Genomic DNA, 15,858 nt, shown 5'->3' with positions numbered 1-15,858 from the left:
TGAAACTCATCTCGAATTGAATGATATCTGTTTTTTCTTTTATTTATTCTTCTCTTCTTTTGTAAGAGAGAAGATTAACAACCACACCAACCCAAAAAAATCATGACCGAAAATGTTAGCTTTAATCCTTGAGAAATATTATTCCTAGGAATAATCTAAAATCCCAAGAATCACTTTTTTTTGTTAAACTATAGTTTTTGAGAGAGAGAAAAAAAAAATAAACTTATTATAACCAAAAAAAAAAAAAATGAGAATGTTCAAATTAATAAAATCTAGTATATAAGAAAATCTAGATTTTTCAAGAAACGCCGGACTTACCTAACAAAAAATAAAAGCAACTTCCATTCCAGCCTAATGATGTGAATATTTAAATTTATTACAAAAACAATCCAAAGTCTCTTATTAGAAATCTCAATCAGATGGACTGAGAAATCTTCCTTCAAGAGTCCATTAGTCTATGCGATTTCAACGATTTGTTCCAGGATCCATTTGGTCCATGTCGCATAATAAGAATATAAGATACTCTCTTTTTTTTTTTTTTTACAAAAACAATCCAAAGTCTCTTATTAGAAATCTCAATCAGATGGACTGAGAAATCTTCCTTCAAGAGTCCATTAGTCTATGCGATTTCAACGATTTGTTCCAGGATCCATTTGGTCCATGTCGCATAATAAGAATATAAGATACTCTCTTTTTTTTTTTTTAACATTGAGGATGAAGAAAGATTGTTCTTTCTCTTATGGATAATCTCTTTTTCCATCCCCCTAAAACAGAAAAAAGAGAAAGGAAGATTGATCTCTTTTAATAAAAAGAACACGCATATGGATAACCCAGCCAACAAATGGGTAAGGACCCAGCCAACAAATAGGTAAGGTATCTTAAAGGGAATATCAGAAACTTGACACTAAATTCAACCTTCATAGGAGTGACACTATGCTCTCTTTCGCTCTCTGTGTAGTAATAGAATTTGCAATTTCGAAATTTTATTCACAATTCAGCACTGACGAAATTTTGTCACTTGGGAAAGAATATAGGATGTTTATTACAAAGCTGTGGCTTAGAAGTGCAGAAGAGTTCTTTTAAAAATAGGACAAAGACTTTAATTTTGTTTAGACCCTACACTTTTTGTTACTATTTATAAGACATTCTTGCCAGTGAAGTTGCAAATAATTTGTGATCGGAAAAATAAAATGACAATTGGAAATAAAATAAATTGAAAACTTAAGAAAGAAAGTATGCTCCCATTTCAAAGAAGAGAACTACATTGGACAAATTTTGAAAACTGTCAAAAAATCCTGTTTTTTTTTTTTTTCTTTGCCTTCTTTAAAACAAAGAAGAAATAAAGAAAAATTCCATGAATAAATTAAAGTGCTTCAAAATTTATGAAAGAATTTACCTGTTGCTATAAAAGATACAGGTTGGTGTTTAACAATCTGCCATGATAACAAACTTGCATAACTTTAAGAATTCATTTATTCACATATTATTCCAATATCTTCAATCAAACATTGTGTACAGCATATGCCTCAAATGGCCCCTGAAACAATTTTAAAAAAAAAAAACTTGGAACAGTTTATTGCTTGTTGTGGGCAAGTAAGCTATTACTTATTTAAAAGGGAAAAAGAAGAGTCATCTGAAACCATGAGGCGAACCATCATCAAAGTTCAGAGAATAGCTGTGAAGATCATAGCTGTACTGTGCGCTGCTCCTTTGCTGATTGAAAGCTTGCTTCCACTGTGACTTGAACTTCCAAACCAACTGCCTCAACACATATGATCCATGGCAACAATCCAATGGTGCTCTTCTTTTGCCACTCAAAAGTGTGAATCCGGACCCAGCACCTGCAATTCTCTTCCTCAACTTCCAGAACTGCATTCCCCTGAAGCTACACACGGTTGATATTTTCATTTTAGCTCCAAATTCCCACCAATTTCAATGAGGGCTTGTATTGCTAGAACTAGAGGTAGTGAAGCACCAAGAGTCTTATACTCCAGAGAAAACATAAAGATTACACTTCCAACTTGTAACTGTCAACTTTTATTAGCAAGCATTGCATCATACATGTCACCATTCCATTAGAGAAAGGACCCTTTATCATCATCTGTCCATCCATCCATCTTAGCTTTTCCCCAGTCAGAAACGGCCCCAGCTTAGAGAGTGTTGAAGACTTGGCTTTAGTGATGTAGCATCAGTAGTGGTGATTGAGCACTTTTTTGAATAGATAGCCTTAAAAAAGTTGGCACTGTTTGTTTTTTGTGATCTTTTCTTCTATTTTACTCAAAGATATGGTATACTTTCCCCAGAAGAGTCACTAAAGAAAAAGCAATAGGATGAGGTCTTCCATACGTAAATCATCACACCGTCCATATCTAAATTACCTGCGAAACAGCCTGCTTAAACACATCAGTTTTTTTTAACTTTATGGCTTTTTGCATGGAAAGTTTGGTCATGCTTTTTTTATTAGGAAGGCCCACAAAATATGCAAAGTAAAAGGAAAAACGTGGGAAGAGAGTGATAACTGATGCATTAAAATGAATAAAAAAAAATTAATAAGAAATATGTACAGATCTAATCTAAGGATAGTAGATACTGAACAAAAAATGTTAGGCATAAAATAGAATTGATTTTTCACACATATGTGCACAACAGACAAACCTTCCTCTAACGCTATGTCTGTTTCAGCATCTATGAAGCACGGACACGGCTGGGAGGGTACCGCACCAGAATCCGACGTGGCCTGATGCGGGACACGGCTGCCCGCGCGTCGATGCAGCGACTGAGCTTTTTTTTTTTCTTTTTCTTTTTTTTTTTCACGGACTCGCACTAACTCGGCTCGATTCGCACTGACTCAGCTTCAATTGGCGCCAAACCAAGCAAATTCGGCCAAAATCAAGCCATATCGGCCAAATCGGGTTGTATTGGCCAATGGCCAAAACAAACCAAAATGGGCCTTGAATCATGCCAGAACAACCGAAATCGGCTTTGAATAAGGCCCAAACATCCTAAATCTGTCATTCCTTAATTTTATTATGAATATTTGTTGCTTCTTTTGTGTTTTCTTTTTTGTTTTGTGTTTCTTGCATTCTTTTTTCTTTGTTTTGTGAATCAAGCATAGTAATGTGTTTTTTAAGAATATTTTAATAGTAAAAATATATAGAAAATATAAATAAAAATATTTTTAATAATTTTTTAATCGCCGAGTCCCGCCGCACCCCACCCACCTTTTTCAAAAATTGTCGAGTCCTGCACCCACACCCAAATCTCGAAACGCACCCATGCTTCATAGTTTACCATTAACGTTTTCTAGAAAATTGTTCATTTTCTAGAAAGTATTTTCTGAAAAACTATCTCATTTTCTGGTGTTTGGTAACAACCTTAAAAATGGACTTAAGAACGTATTATAGTGTTTGGTATCCACAATTTTTATAACATTTCTTATATAATTTAAAACACGTATAATATGTGTGTTGTGTAAACCCACCTAATGTAATCAATATAAATATATAATAATAAAAAAAACCAATAATGAATTTGGTTTTCAAACTAAAATTTTGACAACGGATACAATCAAAATTAGTTGTCAAATTTTATGATCTCAAATACTCATCTTGTTCATGTATAGGAACAGTAACGTACATAATATATATATATATATATATTTATATTAACCATACTTCTCATAATTCAAAATAATCATTATACCCATAAGTTCCATTTTAAATAGTTCAAAATGCCATATAGGCCAAATAGTTTTACCGACAAACTAATCCAATACAAATAGTTTGATAAATACTAAAAATTGTTATAAAACTATTGACCAATTTGTGAGGAGAAAAAAAAAAACCCTTATTAGAGAACAGTGTTATAGAGGGGAGAAGAAACAAGGAGAGAAAAGAGAAGAGAGGCAGATAGAGAGAGAAATCTATGGGAAGAGAAGAGGCCAGAGAAGGTGATAGTGAGGGTGTGAGAAGAGAGAAAAAAACAAAGAGAAGAGAAGAAGTGAGAGAGTTTATTGTGAGCAAGGCTAAATGAGCGAAAGAAAAAATATTGTTTCCTGAATTAGAAGAATATAATATTTATAGGAGTTATGCGTCGCACGAGAGAGAGATTGTTTTCCAAATTTTTTTTTTTAGAAAAAACCTATAGAAAATAAGCCTTATTTTTATAAGAGTTTTCCGTTGACTAAAAATAGTTTTCTGTTGACTAATTTTTTTTTTTATGTTATCAAACACTGGAAAATGTGAAAAATTATCTTTATAGAAAGTTTTCTAGTGAAACAAACAGAGCATAGATAGTAATTCAACACAAAATCCTTTTTACCTACCAAACACACAGAGGCAAATCACTACTGCACATGGAATAAATATGAGGGAAGTAACAAAATTAGAATCAATGAAGCATATATTAAATTTAGCATACAGAATTCAAACCACTTAAGCAAATATTTATCAAAACGCTTTCAACATGAGATTGAAATAAAACACAAATAAAAAGTTTAGTAAGCTATTCATATTCATGATATTTAAACAAGTTAGACATACCAGAAACACATCCCTTCCTACGCATTGCATTTAGATTGCATGGGGCAGCTTTATTATGCAATTTTAAGTTTTTTTTTTTTTTTTTTCTTCCTTTTGTTGATCTGTATCCTCCAAAGGAAAGTCACCTCATCTCCCACATTTTGAGCACTGCAAATAATTTGCATTAAAAAATATTAGCAAAAAGGCCCGAGAAAGATTACTCAAAAACAAAATACAGGTTCTTACAATAATCTAGCCAACTATCAAGCACTACTGGCATCATGCTTTAGATGAGGGCCCAGTACATGAAAGATGTAGAGGCACCAAATTCTCTCAGCAAGTTCACCTGAGAAGAAATGAAATTTAATTTCTTGTATATTTTTAGCAATAAATTATGCTTTTCGATCTGAAACTTGAACATGGAATATAGTCATTTACAAATTATACTACCAAAAAAGGTCGGGCCTTAGTGCGATGACAAGTGTCTTACTCCAAAAGCCACTGGTCATGGATTTGAGTCAGGTATCAGCCTCTCCAAAAACAATTGGGGGTAAAGCTGCCTACCAATCACCTCTTCCAGACCCCGCAAAAATAGAAGTATTGTACACTAGCTACAACCTTTTTATAAATTATACCACCAAAGCATATGGTGTAGTGAATAGAAAACTTATGGGAATAATTATGAGTACAAAAATATTAGAGATGCATTATTTTCTCTGCATGTGCACATGAGCTAGCATCCAAAGTCTATTCAGACAATTTCCACTAGTTCACTGGGCAAGGTTCAACTGGTTCAAGTACACGGCAGAATGAGAAAAATGTTATTAAAGGTTACAATATTGTGACTCAATTTCAAACTTAATTTTCATATATGTATGCAAAAGATGTGCAGGCAAAGTAACTATCAAACAACAGAAGTGTCCATGTATCAATTGGAAAAAGTGTCCATGAACACAAAGTATCTCATCGAGTCCACTTGTTATATTTATCACAATGTCAATGGCCATATATATGTGTGTATGTCCAAAAAATATATGTGTGTGTGAATACTGAATAGCCTACCGATCTTAAGATAAATCTACTGATTATTTCACAATGTCCTTGCATTAAATCACATGCTGAGGTGTTCAATTTATAGATACTAATCACAGAATCCTAAACTAAGTGATGCATGAAGCATGATGGCATATTTATATTAAAATAGTTATATTTAGTTTAGAAGTCAATTGGATTTTATGTTAGGTCATTTTAGTAAATTAGGTTATTAGTATTTTATTTTATTTCCTAAAGCAGAGGTTATATTTGTAATTCAGCAATTGGGATTTCCTAAGTCAGTTAGAATTAGAGTTAAGTCATAGTAGTCTAAGTAAGCACACTATTGTACTCAAATGGAGAAAGTTTATAATTTTCTTGTTCAATAAAATTTCCATTGAAACTTTTCCAATAGTCTGATGCTGATTTCAGCCAACCTAAATAAAGTTTTGCCATCATATGATGCAAAAAAAAAAAAAAAAAAGAGTCAACTGAAAAAAAATATAATGTTTTAACATAAGTTTCCAAAGCTGATTTTGAAAAAGGTATCTAAATTCCATGGAAACTGAACAAGTCAAATATGGAGATGCCACTACAATTACCCAACAATCAATTGCAACTATGTCCCCTAAACTTTTTTTTTTTTTTAAATAACATAGGGAACCTTTCTAAAGAAGAGCCCTTTGGACTCGCCTCTAGCCAGTAAAACCTATGGGGAAACTGACCCCACCCGCCTATTTCCCCTAAAATATGAGGGCACTTACAATGTACACTTTAAAATGTTTTTGCAATCAACATCCTAATTTTCAATTAATTTGCAAGGTTCATCCACCATCTAAATTAGTGTCTAATGTAACATTTCAGTGACCAACATGTTGATTGTAGAACTTTTTTAGTTTAAGATGGATAACAACCCACTCATCTGTTAATTTAGACATTTATTTGGACAATGAGGTGAAAAATGCAAACTAATCTCACGTTCAGATGCTTTATGTAAAATTTTATAGTTTTGGGTGCACATTACAAATGCAACCAAAACTTTTGGATTGAAATTGTGATTAACCATGCATTAAACATTAGGTCCTTAGTAAAAATTATTTTAATGCACCTCCGTACTTGTTTGAAATCTATCTCATTTCAATCCAATCCCTGTGAAAATAAAATGAACTGATACAAATTTCATCTTTCATGCATTAATTACAAAGAACAATCATTGGAATACCAGGATGGAATTGCAGCAGCTGCAAGGGCAGGGGATAATTTCCATAGTTGATGTAGTTGACCACCCAGCACTCCAGTCAGATATTCAAGAATGCTACTTTCCTGGTTTAAAACACCAAAATCAACAATAAACAGTCAAACAGTGGCCCTTTTTGGACTGCTAAAACAATAAGAGTAAACATAAGCAAAGAAAAAAGTTGACCTTGAAGCTGGATGATTACAGCATTGACTAGCAAGAAGAGAAGAGCAAAGTACAAATTGACTCAAATGATTTCATATTGAAATTAGTGCAGGATGCAAATCATGATGATCTGCATTTAGAAATGCCAACATTTCCCTCAAATAACTTTCAACTGTTAAAGAGTTTAATTATTATGACCCAACAAATGCGTCAGCCACACCTATACTATATCCCAAAAAGGCCTAATCACAATCCAAATCAACCTAGTACACAGCCAATAACACCATCACTGTCCAAAAAATCAACACAATTTGAGATATTACATTAATCTAGTAGGAAAGAAAGACGAGACTCGCGGGCTATTTTTAAAAATGGAACAATTTTCACGGTCAAATAAAATAACCAAAATATAGACAATAAATATCGTTTATATCCAAATGACATGAGCATACACACACACAACACAAAAGAAGAAAGAAAAAGGGACATCCCTTGAAACGAGTATGCTACGTCAAAGAAAAAATCTTGATGGTTGTAATATTTGGTATGGTGGTATACATATTTCTTCAGGCATAGACTTTTTTTTTTCTTTTTCATTTTTTGAATAAGTTGATGCATAGTGAGGATCATATAAAATCTTTGCAATTGCAGATGCAGCACAATACTCACCTGAGGTGACTGTGACACCTGCCATAAGCAAGGATTCAGCCGTGCAGGCCTCCAACATTAACCACCAAAACCTCAGGTAGGTTAATGTTTAGGAGAATTCGTGGATCTAGGATTTAGGGCTTAAAATTGGCTAGTGTTTGAAGAGTTTTTTATGGCTATTTGATGGGGAAAGTACATGAGGTTTAAGGTTTCAATAGGTAAGAGAAAATATTTGATTTAGAGTTAAAAAAAGCTAAGAAGCAGAATTTCAATTTCTCTACCATCTGTGAACAGTGCCTATAAATAATACACGTGAACAGATGGTAACAGTGCCTATAAATAATACACGTGAACCATGCATGTGAATATAAAAATTTCTTCGAAACCACTCTATCTCTGAGAACTAAGAAGCGACATGGACATGACATGACATGGGATGTAACATACCAATTCTTGAAAAATTAAGCCACAACATAGTGGGGATATGACAATTAATATATAGGGTAAATTCCATTAACATGCCCTAAGGTTTGGGCTAATGCCAACCAAATCCAAGACATTTCAAAACTAACCAATTTAGTCTCTAAAACCAACTCAATCCCTAAACATTGTTAGGCCCGTTAGTCATTTTTCTCAATTGTCTTAGGGACCAAGTTGGGTTTAGGAACCAAATTAATTAGTTTTGAAATGTCTTGGACCTAATTGGCATTAGCCCAAACCTCAGGGTATGTTAATGAAATTTACCCTAATATCTTTTGGTATATTTTATTTATTTTTAAACATATTTTATGATTATTTTAAGTTTCAAAATAAATAACAACTATCAAAATCTTTAAAATAATAGGAATTTTTTTTAAATTAAAAACATATACATATTTAAAAACATATCTAAAATAATAGGAATTTAATATATATATATATATATATGCTTTTTCCTCCCAATTGAAGACACATGCAAAAGTGTCCCCAGCATGTCAGTGCTTCTTAGCTCTACCTAATACCTTATGATGATAAATTTCTGCCTTCGGCAGTGAAGTGAAAGTGTCAACTATATCCAAACTAAAGTTAATCAATCTTAAAGTAACAAATAAGCTAATGAATCTGTAGCATTGTATCCAAAAAATTCCTCTCATATTCTTGAACATCATAAGATTTAATAGCAGAAAAGGTATCTAATGATTGGAAAATTAGCAGAGAAATGAAAGGATTCATCAGTCTTGTTCAGCATATTTTCTCAGATCAACCTTAAAGTTGAGAGAAGTTGGAAGAATATGCCAAGGCCCATCCTTCATATAGAAGGCCTCTTATAAATAAAATGAACTGAAGGTAGTAGTAAATGTAAAATGCCACAACAAAATTAGATTTATCAAAAAATGCAAATACATTCCTGGAAACACTTTCAATAAGAATCAGCAGACTACACAGGCATGTGCTTTATTATTTTCAATTTCAATTTTCAGACTTAAGATTTAAGTATAACTATTACCTTTGAAATCATTGTTTCATCTGTAGAATTAAGACTTTGAGATCTTCCAAAAACTAAATTGCACAACTCAAGATATTGCTCTGAGATAGCAAGGGAATAATACGAAACATGCATGAAATGTTCAATTAGACAATTCCATCTGCTTGCAATGCATCCAAGTAACAAGAGCTCCTGGTTCAAAAAAAAAAAAAACATGTATACATATAATAAGGAAATCACTTTCTAAAAAATATCCTCTTGAAGGTTCAATCCATTTAATAAGTCTTGAAAAAAACTGTTCACATAAAACCATATATGACCAAAATTAAGCTTGGCCAAGCAGAGTAGCAGTCCCACAAGGAACCAAAAAAAGAATTTAATTAATCAAACTCAGTTCATATCTAAGAGAAAGGTCTTAAGCAAGGGTTACATAGATGAAAAACCCCACAGATTGACCTTAGCTGCAGAATTAATTCTAAGTTTTCAATTTCAACAATATTTTACCCCATAGTTTCAAAAATATTACACTTCGAACCCTTAGTTGTAGTAACTAAAAGTAAAAGAAACCCAGAAAATACCCAGGGCCCTATTTAGGACTAAAATTACTTCCATGTAGATCATAGGTGTCCTTTGACACAAAAAAAGATCATAAAACGATGTACTCTTGCGTAAAAGATCCTAACAAATACACATAGTATAACGGAGATCTATCAATTCGCAGTTTTTCTATCATCAAAACACTGCTTAACATTCACATGAAAAATTTTTATTGACCAGATACGTCTTAAGTATTACCTGGGTTTTTTCCCCCCTTCTAGTTAACAAAGACAAAGACTTGCTAAGGGTCTAAATTGAAAGAATTTTAAAACTACAGGGTAAACATAGATGCATTTAAAATTTCAGGATTTTATTTGAAACTAATGTAAACTTTGGAGTTTATTATGTGATTATGTCAAACGAAAATGTTTTCCATTCCAATGCACTGAAATTAAAACATAAAACTTCAAGACATGGCTTGATTCCCATAACTTAGGTCAGGAGCAACACTTCAAAAATAGGTTCCATACTTTTCTAATAGTAAGGTAAGCACTTAGCATTTAAAGTTTAAACACTTTTGCTCTCTCTACTAACTCATAGATCACAGAATCCATCACAGCATTATAGATTAGCATCAAACATAAAGGTGAGAGAGACAGAGAATTTAATGTTTTCATTCCTAATAAACCTAAATGAAGATAGTTTGTACTGTAGCTGACTACTTTGATCACTAATACATAAAGGATGAAAACCTGTAGAATGGTAACTTTTTCATGTCTTATAGGAAGCTCAAAACACATGCACCCTAAGGTACCTAATTGTGTAGCCTTAAAAGCCAACCTAGGGGCCAATTGTACCTAGATGCATCTGTGAGTGATTTTACATGACCGCTAGTAATAAATTGAAGTATGATTGTGCAAGCAAAAATGATACTTGTAGAGGTGTAGGAACCTCAAAAGACAAGCACCGCAATTACCCATACTTCATTATTTTTTCTTTTTTGTTTTATATTGGTAAGTTACAAACATACCAAGTGGGTTTTGAACCCATAACCTCGCCCTACACCTTACTTTTACAAGGAGAGGAGATACCGTTTGAGCTAGAGCTCATTGGTGTCGATGATTAGCAATTTTAGAATCATTTCTAGATTCTTTCCTTCCTCAGCCATGCAATATATTGAGAAGTCCATTGTGCTTTCTGGTGCGTCTACATATCAAGCATGCATATATGTTCATGTGCTTGTGCTTGGGCATTTTCACTCAATATGGATTCATACAGATGAGAAGGATAGAATGCTTTGGAGCCTAGGTAAGGAGTCAACAGATGCTTTAGTGTCAAGTCTTTTACAAGGTGTTGAGAAACAGGCTACTTGGATTTCCCCTGGAAAGCTATTGGGCAGGTTAAAATCCCAAGTATGGTTGCTTTTTTTTGCATGGGCTGCAACATGGGGGAAAGTACTTACTATAGATAAATTAGTGAAAAGTGGCATGATGTTGGAGAATAAATGAGTGGTGTGAAAATAGTGAAGAAACCGTAGATCATTTGTTGTGACATTGGTCTGTGGCAATGGGGTTATGGAACTTCATCTTACAATCTTTTGGAGTAACTTGGGTCGTGCCTATGATAGTGTAAGAAATGTTACAAGGATGGTGACGACAACCAAAATCATTCAGAAATAGGGTATGGACTATGGAATGCAGTTCCAAGAGGTTTAATGAGGTTTGATTGGAGGGAGCATAATAGGAGAATTCTTTAAGACAAAAGTAGCCTCTACCCCTAAGATTCACTTGCAATTTGTAACTTCACTTGTTCACTGGACATCTGTACAGCCAAATAGACCTTCTACCCTCCATTACTTTATAAAATTTGTTTGTGTAATTTTATTTGAACTAAGGGTATGTGACCCGCGTACCCCTTAGATTCTTTGTTGAATTTTCAATTCTTTTTTAATAAGACATTTTTATTACCTATAAAAAAATAAAAAATAAAAAATAAATCATGCAAAGTTGCAAACAATATAAAGACAAAAAATAAACCTTTTAACAAATATTCATTAAACTATGGCAAATATGTTACTCTAATTTATTTCTTGAAATTAACCGACTTACAATTGTTTCACTAAAATCATTATCACTGCTTTTGGCTGAAATATTCAGTCCCTGAAAAACTTGCATCCACTGAATCTTAGGAGCAGAAAATATCAAGCTGGCACCTGAAACTAATCTAACAGTTCTCTTATCAAGAAAATATGAGAGATTTCTTGATTTCCAGTGATTCCATGTGATAAAATCCAGTAATAGTTCTACGTTCCTGGGGAGAAAAAGGCCAAATACATTCATTCAGGCCAAGCAACAATAAATCCTAAAATTTATCCTCATTCGAGTTCAATTTTCATGAAAAATTCAACAAACTGCATACCAGTAGACAAGTTGGTTAGCACACCAGAAAAATAAAATAAAACTCACATTAGTCTGAAATAGAATTGACCATTATACTAATCATCGGAACTGAAAGAGCCAATTTTTTTGTAGCAGTGATTCAGTCTCTAAGCCTTTGTCTAAAAGAATAATGCCATATTAAGGTTGCACTATATGTCATCATGTCCGGTTATATTCAGTAGTTAATGTTTTTTCTCAAAAATGAATATAAACACAACTCTGAGTCAAAACTGCTAAAATGGCAGGTCAATGAGCTCCCAAGTGAATCAAGGGTATTAGCATTCTCAGAAAATGGAAAATATAATGGAAACAAACATATAACATCTCTGAGTTCAGCATCAACTGTGCTATTAGTGTCTATCATTAAGGAAAACTAGGTCTTATGATGCAAAAACCATGAAACAACTAAACACTGAAATTTAATTTCTCAGGACAGATGATGGTGGCAACAGTAGAAGTGTAGATTTTATCACCTTTTATGCCTAGAAAATAGTACCCATAGCCAACATTCAGTGATATTAATGAGAATAAGCATGGTCTACATTCAATATGTCCATGACTAGCAAATGCAACAGTAGCTATATCTGAACATTTATTTGTTAATGACTCAGTCCAGAAATTTCTGATTATGCATAGGGTTTTGCCCTGCTAAACCAAGATCCAATGCATAAGTAAACATTCGTTACAACCAGATCAACTCCCAACATATTAAATTCCAATCATAAATCCTGAAGATACAGCAAAGCAAAATCTATCTTTAAAGTGGTTATTTAAGAATTTATTTGATGCAGAACAGAAAATTGACTTTTTGTCTAATAAATTGACAGTTGTAATAATCACATTGATTTAATAAGTAACTAGGGACCTGAACCGTATAAAATTTTATGACGTATTCTAGACTTCATAGCAACAACAACAACAAAATGTTTACTACGTTGGAGCTTTTTCATTCCTTAGTTATAAACAGCAAAGATACAACTTACGTTGAAGCCTTTTCATGCTTTAGTTGTTCTTTGAGTAACTTATTGTCAGACTCACTGTTATGTCTGACGGTGTTCAAAATAATATCTAAGCCTGTCTCAACTGCTGATATGCAAGACACTGCACACTTCCTCTTCAAAATCTCTTGCAGAGCATACTTTGTAAGATCATCACCAATGCTTTTTTCGTTCTTCTTAATTGGAGCAATGTCCTGAGATGAAATAACTGAATCCTTCAAAAAATCCTTCTTATCTGGAACTGAAATAAGCGAGCTATTCTGCAGAGTCAATTTCTTCAGATATGCGTTTAGGCAATCATGCTCCGTTTCTGATAGCTCATCAAGCTCCATCTCAATAATTGCAGTCAGAAACTCTCTGAGATGTGCAACCCTCAAAGGTAAAGTATGGATAAGATGTTCTAATACATATCCACGCGCCTTAGCAAGAGTAGCAGATGATAAATGTGCAAGACCCTTATATAACAAAGTTTCTTCTTAATTGGAGCAATGTCCTGAGATGAAATAACTGAATCCTTCAAAAAATCCTTCTTATCTGGAACTGAAATAAGCGAGCTATTCTGCAGAGTCAATTTCTTCAGATATGCGTTTAGGCAATCATGCTCCGTTTCTGATAGCTCATCAAGCTCCATCTCAATAATTGCAGTCAGAAACTCTCTGAGATGTGCAACCCTCAAAGGTAAAGTATGGATAAGATGTTCTAATACATATCCACGCGCCTTAGCAAGAGTAGCAGATGATAAATGTGCAAGACCCTTATATAACAAAGCAATCACATAGAATTTGTTAGAAGTAATAATCAATTTTAAAATCAAGGTACATAAACAAAACACTATCCACAACCTGAGGGAAAGACGCATCAGAAGTCATTTCAGACAGAGCTGCATCAAGTTCCTCCACCGAGTCTTGGTAAGCATCTGAGCCACTCAAATGGCTAAACACCTAGACATGTTTTTTTTTTTTTTTGGATTGTTAAGAACACCTAGACATTATTTGTAGGAAAAAAAAATTTATGCAAAGCCAGGTAAAAACAAAGAACTGACTCATATCCTTGTATAAAAAGCAAAACCAAATATAAAGTTCAATTGCGAAGAGATAACAAATGCGAACACATTTGTTAGTGAAAAACAGCATTCAACCCCATGACCAACACAAAAAACGAAATGTACCCTAAAAAAACAGCAATCGATTAAGGTATCCCATTAACAAAACATCAAAAATCAAAAGAGGCATGATATACAGATGAGACTTCTGAATACAATATCAATTATCATCAACTGATTGAAATCTTTGGTGCAAACTTTCTTGGAGAAAGTCACAAGTAAAAGGGTATCCTTTTTTTTTTATCTTCAAAGGACTTGCGGAAAATCCATAGAACAGCACAGATACAAATCTAAAATAAAATAAGGAGTCAGTTAACATCTTGCCAAAAGTTAAACTTTGAAAAATGGGACAACAATCATTATGTAGAATCATAGAAATTTGCTCAACAAAAGAACAAAAATGAGGTGGATTACATTTTCCTACGAAATTAATATGTGCTAGGAACAAAATCATTTCAAAACAACAAACATATGCCTAATAATCATCAAAATCTCAATACTTCAGAGAATCTTAATAATATCCCATGAAACCAATAATCCAATAACATAAACGGACAAACCCCAACCACACACACAATTAGAGAGAGGAAAGTTACTGACATTTTCGAAGAAGAGACCCCAGTGGAAGATTTTCTTGATGTTTTGGGCGTCCCAGTGGGCAATACGACCAGAAGACTGATACCCAGATGCTAGAATCAGTATATCTACAAACCCTTTTGTCAGTTTCACCATTTCCTCCAAGCTTATATCAGGGTGCACCCACCCCATCTTTTTCTTTGGCGACCGGGAAATCACTTCCATCGTGAAAGAAAACTCCCTTGGAAAGTAAAGCAAAGTAGTCGAGAAAGAGAATTTATTTTCAAGTAAAAGAGAGAATTCATTAGTATCTTTGGTGGCATTCCTGGTTTTCCCGCTCACCCAAAAAAAAAAAAAAAGGTTTATAATTTTCAAAAAGTCTAATCAGACGGCAAATTCATCTCAAAAATAAATAATTAAATGAAAAAATTTATCTATAAAATTAGTTGTAACATGTGATTATAATTTTACTTAATATTTTTTTATTAGGTAATTATTAAATCTTCTCAGAGTATTATAAATATGTACTCTCCCCTCTTACAAAACTACGAGTTTTACTAATTAAATTTATAGTGAAACTCATAATTCATATGAGAAGGAAGAATATGCATTTATAGCACTTTCGAAGTATTCAATAATTTTCCATTTTTATTAGAGGTGAATTTTGATAAATTCATCATTAAATTACATATTCTTCTTATATACTTCATGTTTGCAAAATTTTTAAAAAATTGAAGACAAATAGCTATGTAATCAATGAATTATTTAAATTACAATTTTTTATAATTTAAAATTATGCATAAAATATAAATTTATAGATCATATAATAAATAATATCCGATTGACACAAAATTTGATATGTATATTAAGAACGTAAAGAACATGCAGTTCAACGGTTAAATTTTCAAAATATGTAATAGTGTTAAGTAGAATTGTAGCCTTAGGCTAAAACCAGTTTTATACCTAAACTTTGTCCATAATTAAATCTCACAGCAAATTTTACAACATTTTTTAAGGTGGTGTGTTAATGGTAATATTTTACTTGATAAGTTGTGGAGAAAAAATGCGAAATTTACCGTGATTGTAGCATTGTTACTTATTTTTATCTCAACTAAAAGTCTCATGAATATCGATAGTTTC

General features: G+C 32.9%; 2 protein-coding genes and 1 long non-coding RNA gene across 3 annotated transcripts; all 3 read right to left on the bottom strand.

The window, feature by feature from the left end:
* Positions 1-1,439: 1,439 nt before the first annotated feature.
* On the bottom strand, positions 1,440-5,969 carry LOC136065260 (uncharacterized). The gene is made up of 3 exons (XR_010626889.1): positions 4,767-5,969; positions 4,542-4,688; positions 1,440-2,390 (listed from the first exon to the last, which is right to left on the bottom strand). It is a non-coding gene; the product is annotated as an uncharacterized LOC136065260 (long non-coding RNA).
* A 101-nt stretch (positions 5,970-6,070) lies between these two features.
* LOC111992210 (uncharacterized) lies at positions 6,071-13,502 on the bottom strand. The gene is made up of 4 exons (XM_065768219.1): positions 13,026-13,502; positions 11,713-11,914; positions 9,089-9,259; positions 6,071-6,875 (listed from the first exon to the last, which is right to left on the bottom strand). Exons 1-4 carry the CDS (start codon positions 13,370-13,372, stop codon positions 6,750-6,752), a joined length of 846 nt encoding a protein of 281 aa, XP_065624291.1. The 5' UTR covers positions 13,373-13,502; the 3' UTR covers positions 6,071-6,749.
* A 10-nt stretch (positions 13,503-13,512) lies between these two features.
* LOC111992199 (uncharacterized) lies at positions 13,513-15,056 on the bottom strand (the record flags this gene model as incomplete). The annotated part of the gene is made up of 3 exons (XM_065768212.1): positions 14,743-15,056; positions 13,883-13,981; positions 13,513-13,794 (listed from the first exon to the last, which is right to left on the bottom strand). Coding segments are annotated over exons 1-3 (582 nt in total), but the record flags the coding sequence as incomplete, so codon positions are not given.
* Positions 15,057-15,858: the final 802 nt, after the last annotated feature.

This window comes from Quercus suber, unplaced genomic scaffold, assembly GCF_002906115.3.
Source record: "Quercus suber isolate HL8 unplaced genomic scaffold, Cork oak 2.0 scaffold_905, whole genome shotgun sequence".
In the NCBI taxonomy this organism is placed as follows: domain Eukaryota; kingdom Viridiplantae; phylum Streptophyta; class Magnoliopsida; order Fagales; family Fagaceae; genus Quercus; species Quercus suber.
The sequence above is the reverse complement of the archived record's forward strand: the minus strand, read 5'-3'. Positions and strand labels throughout refer to the sequence as shown.

Bases quoted from the DNA above. Each gene is read 5' to 3' on its own strand.
- LOC111992210 (XM_065768219.1), bottom strand. From the start codon at position 13,372: ATGGAGCTTGATGAGCTATCAGAAACGGAGCATGATTGCCTAAACGCA. The intron at 11,915-13,025 runs GTAAGTTGTATC...TTTTCTCCCCAG, and splicing joins AAGCATGAAAAGGCTTCAAC to GAACGTAGAACTATTACTGG. The intron at 9,260-11,712 runs GTAAGTCGGTTA...TTTTTGAACCAG, and splicing joins ATGATTTTAGTGAAACAATT to GAGCTCTTGTTACTTGGATG.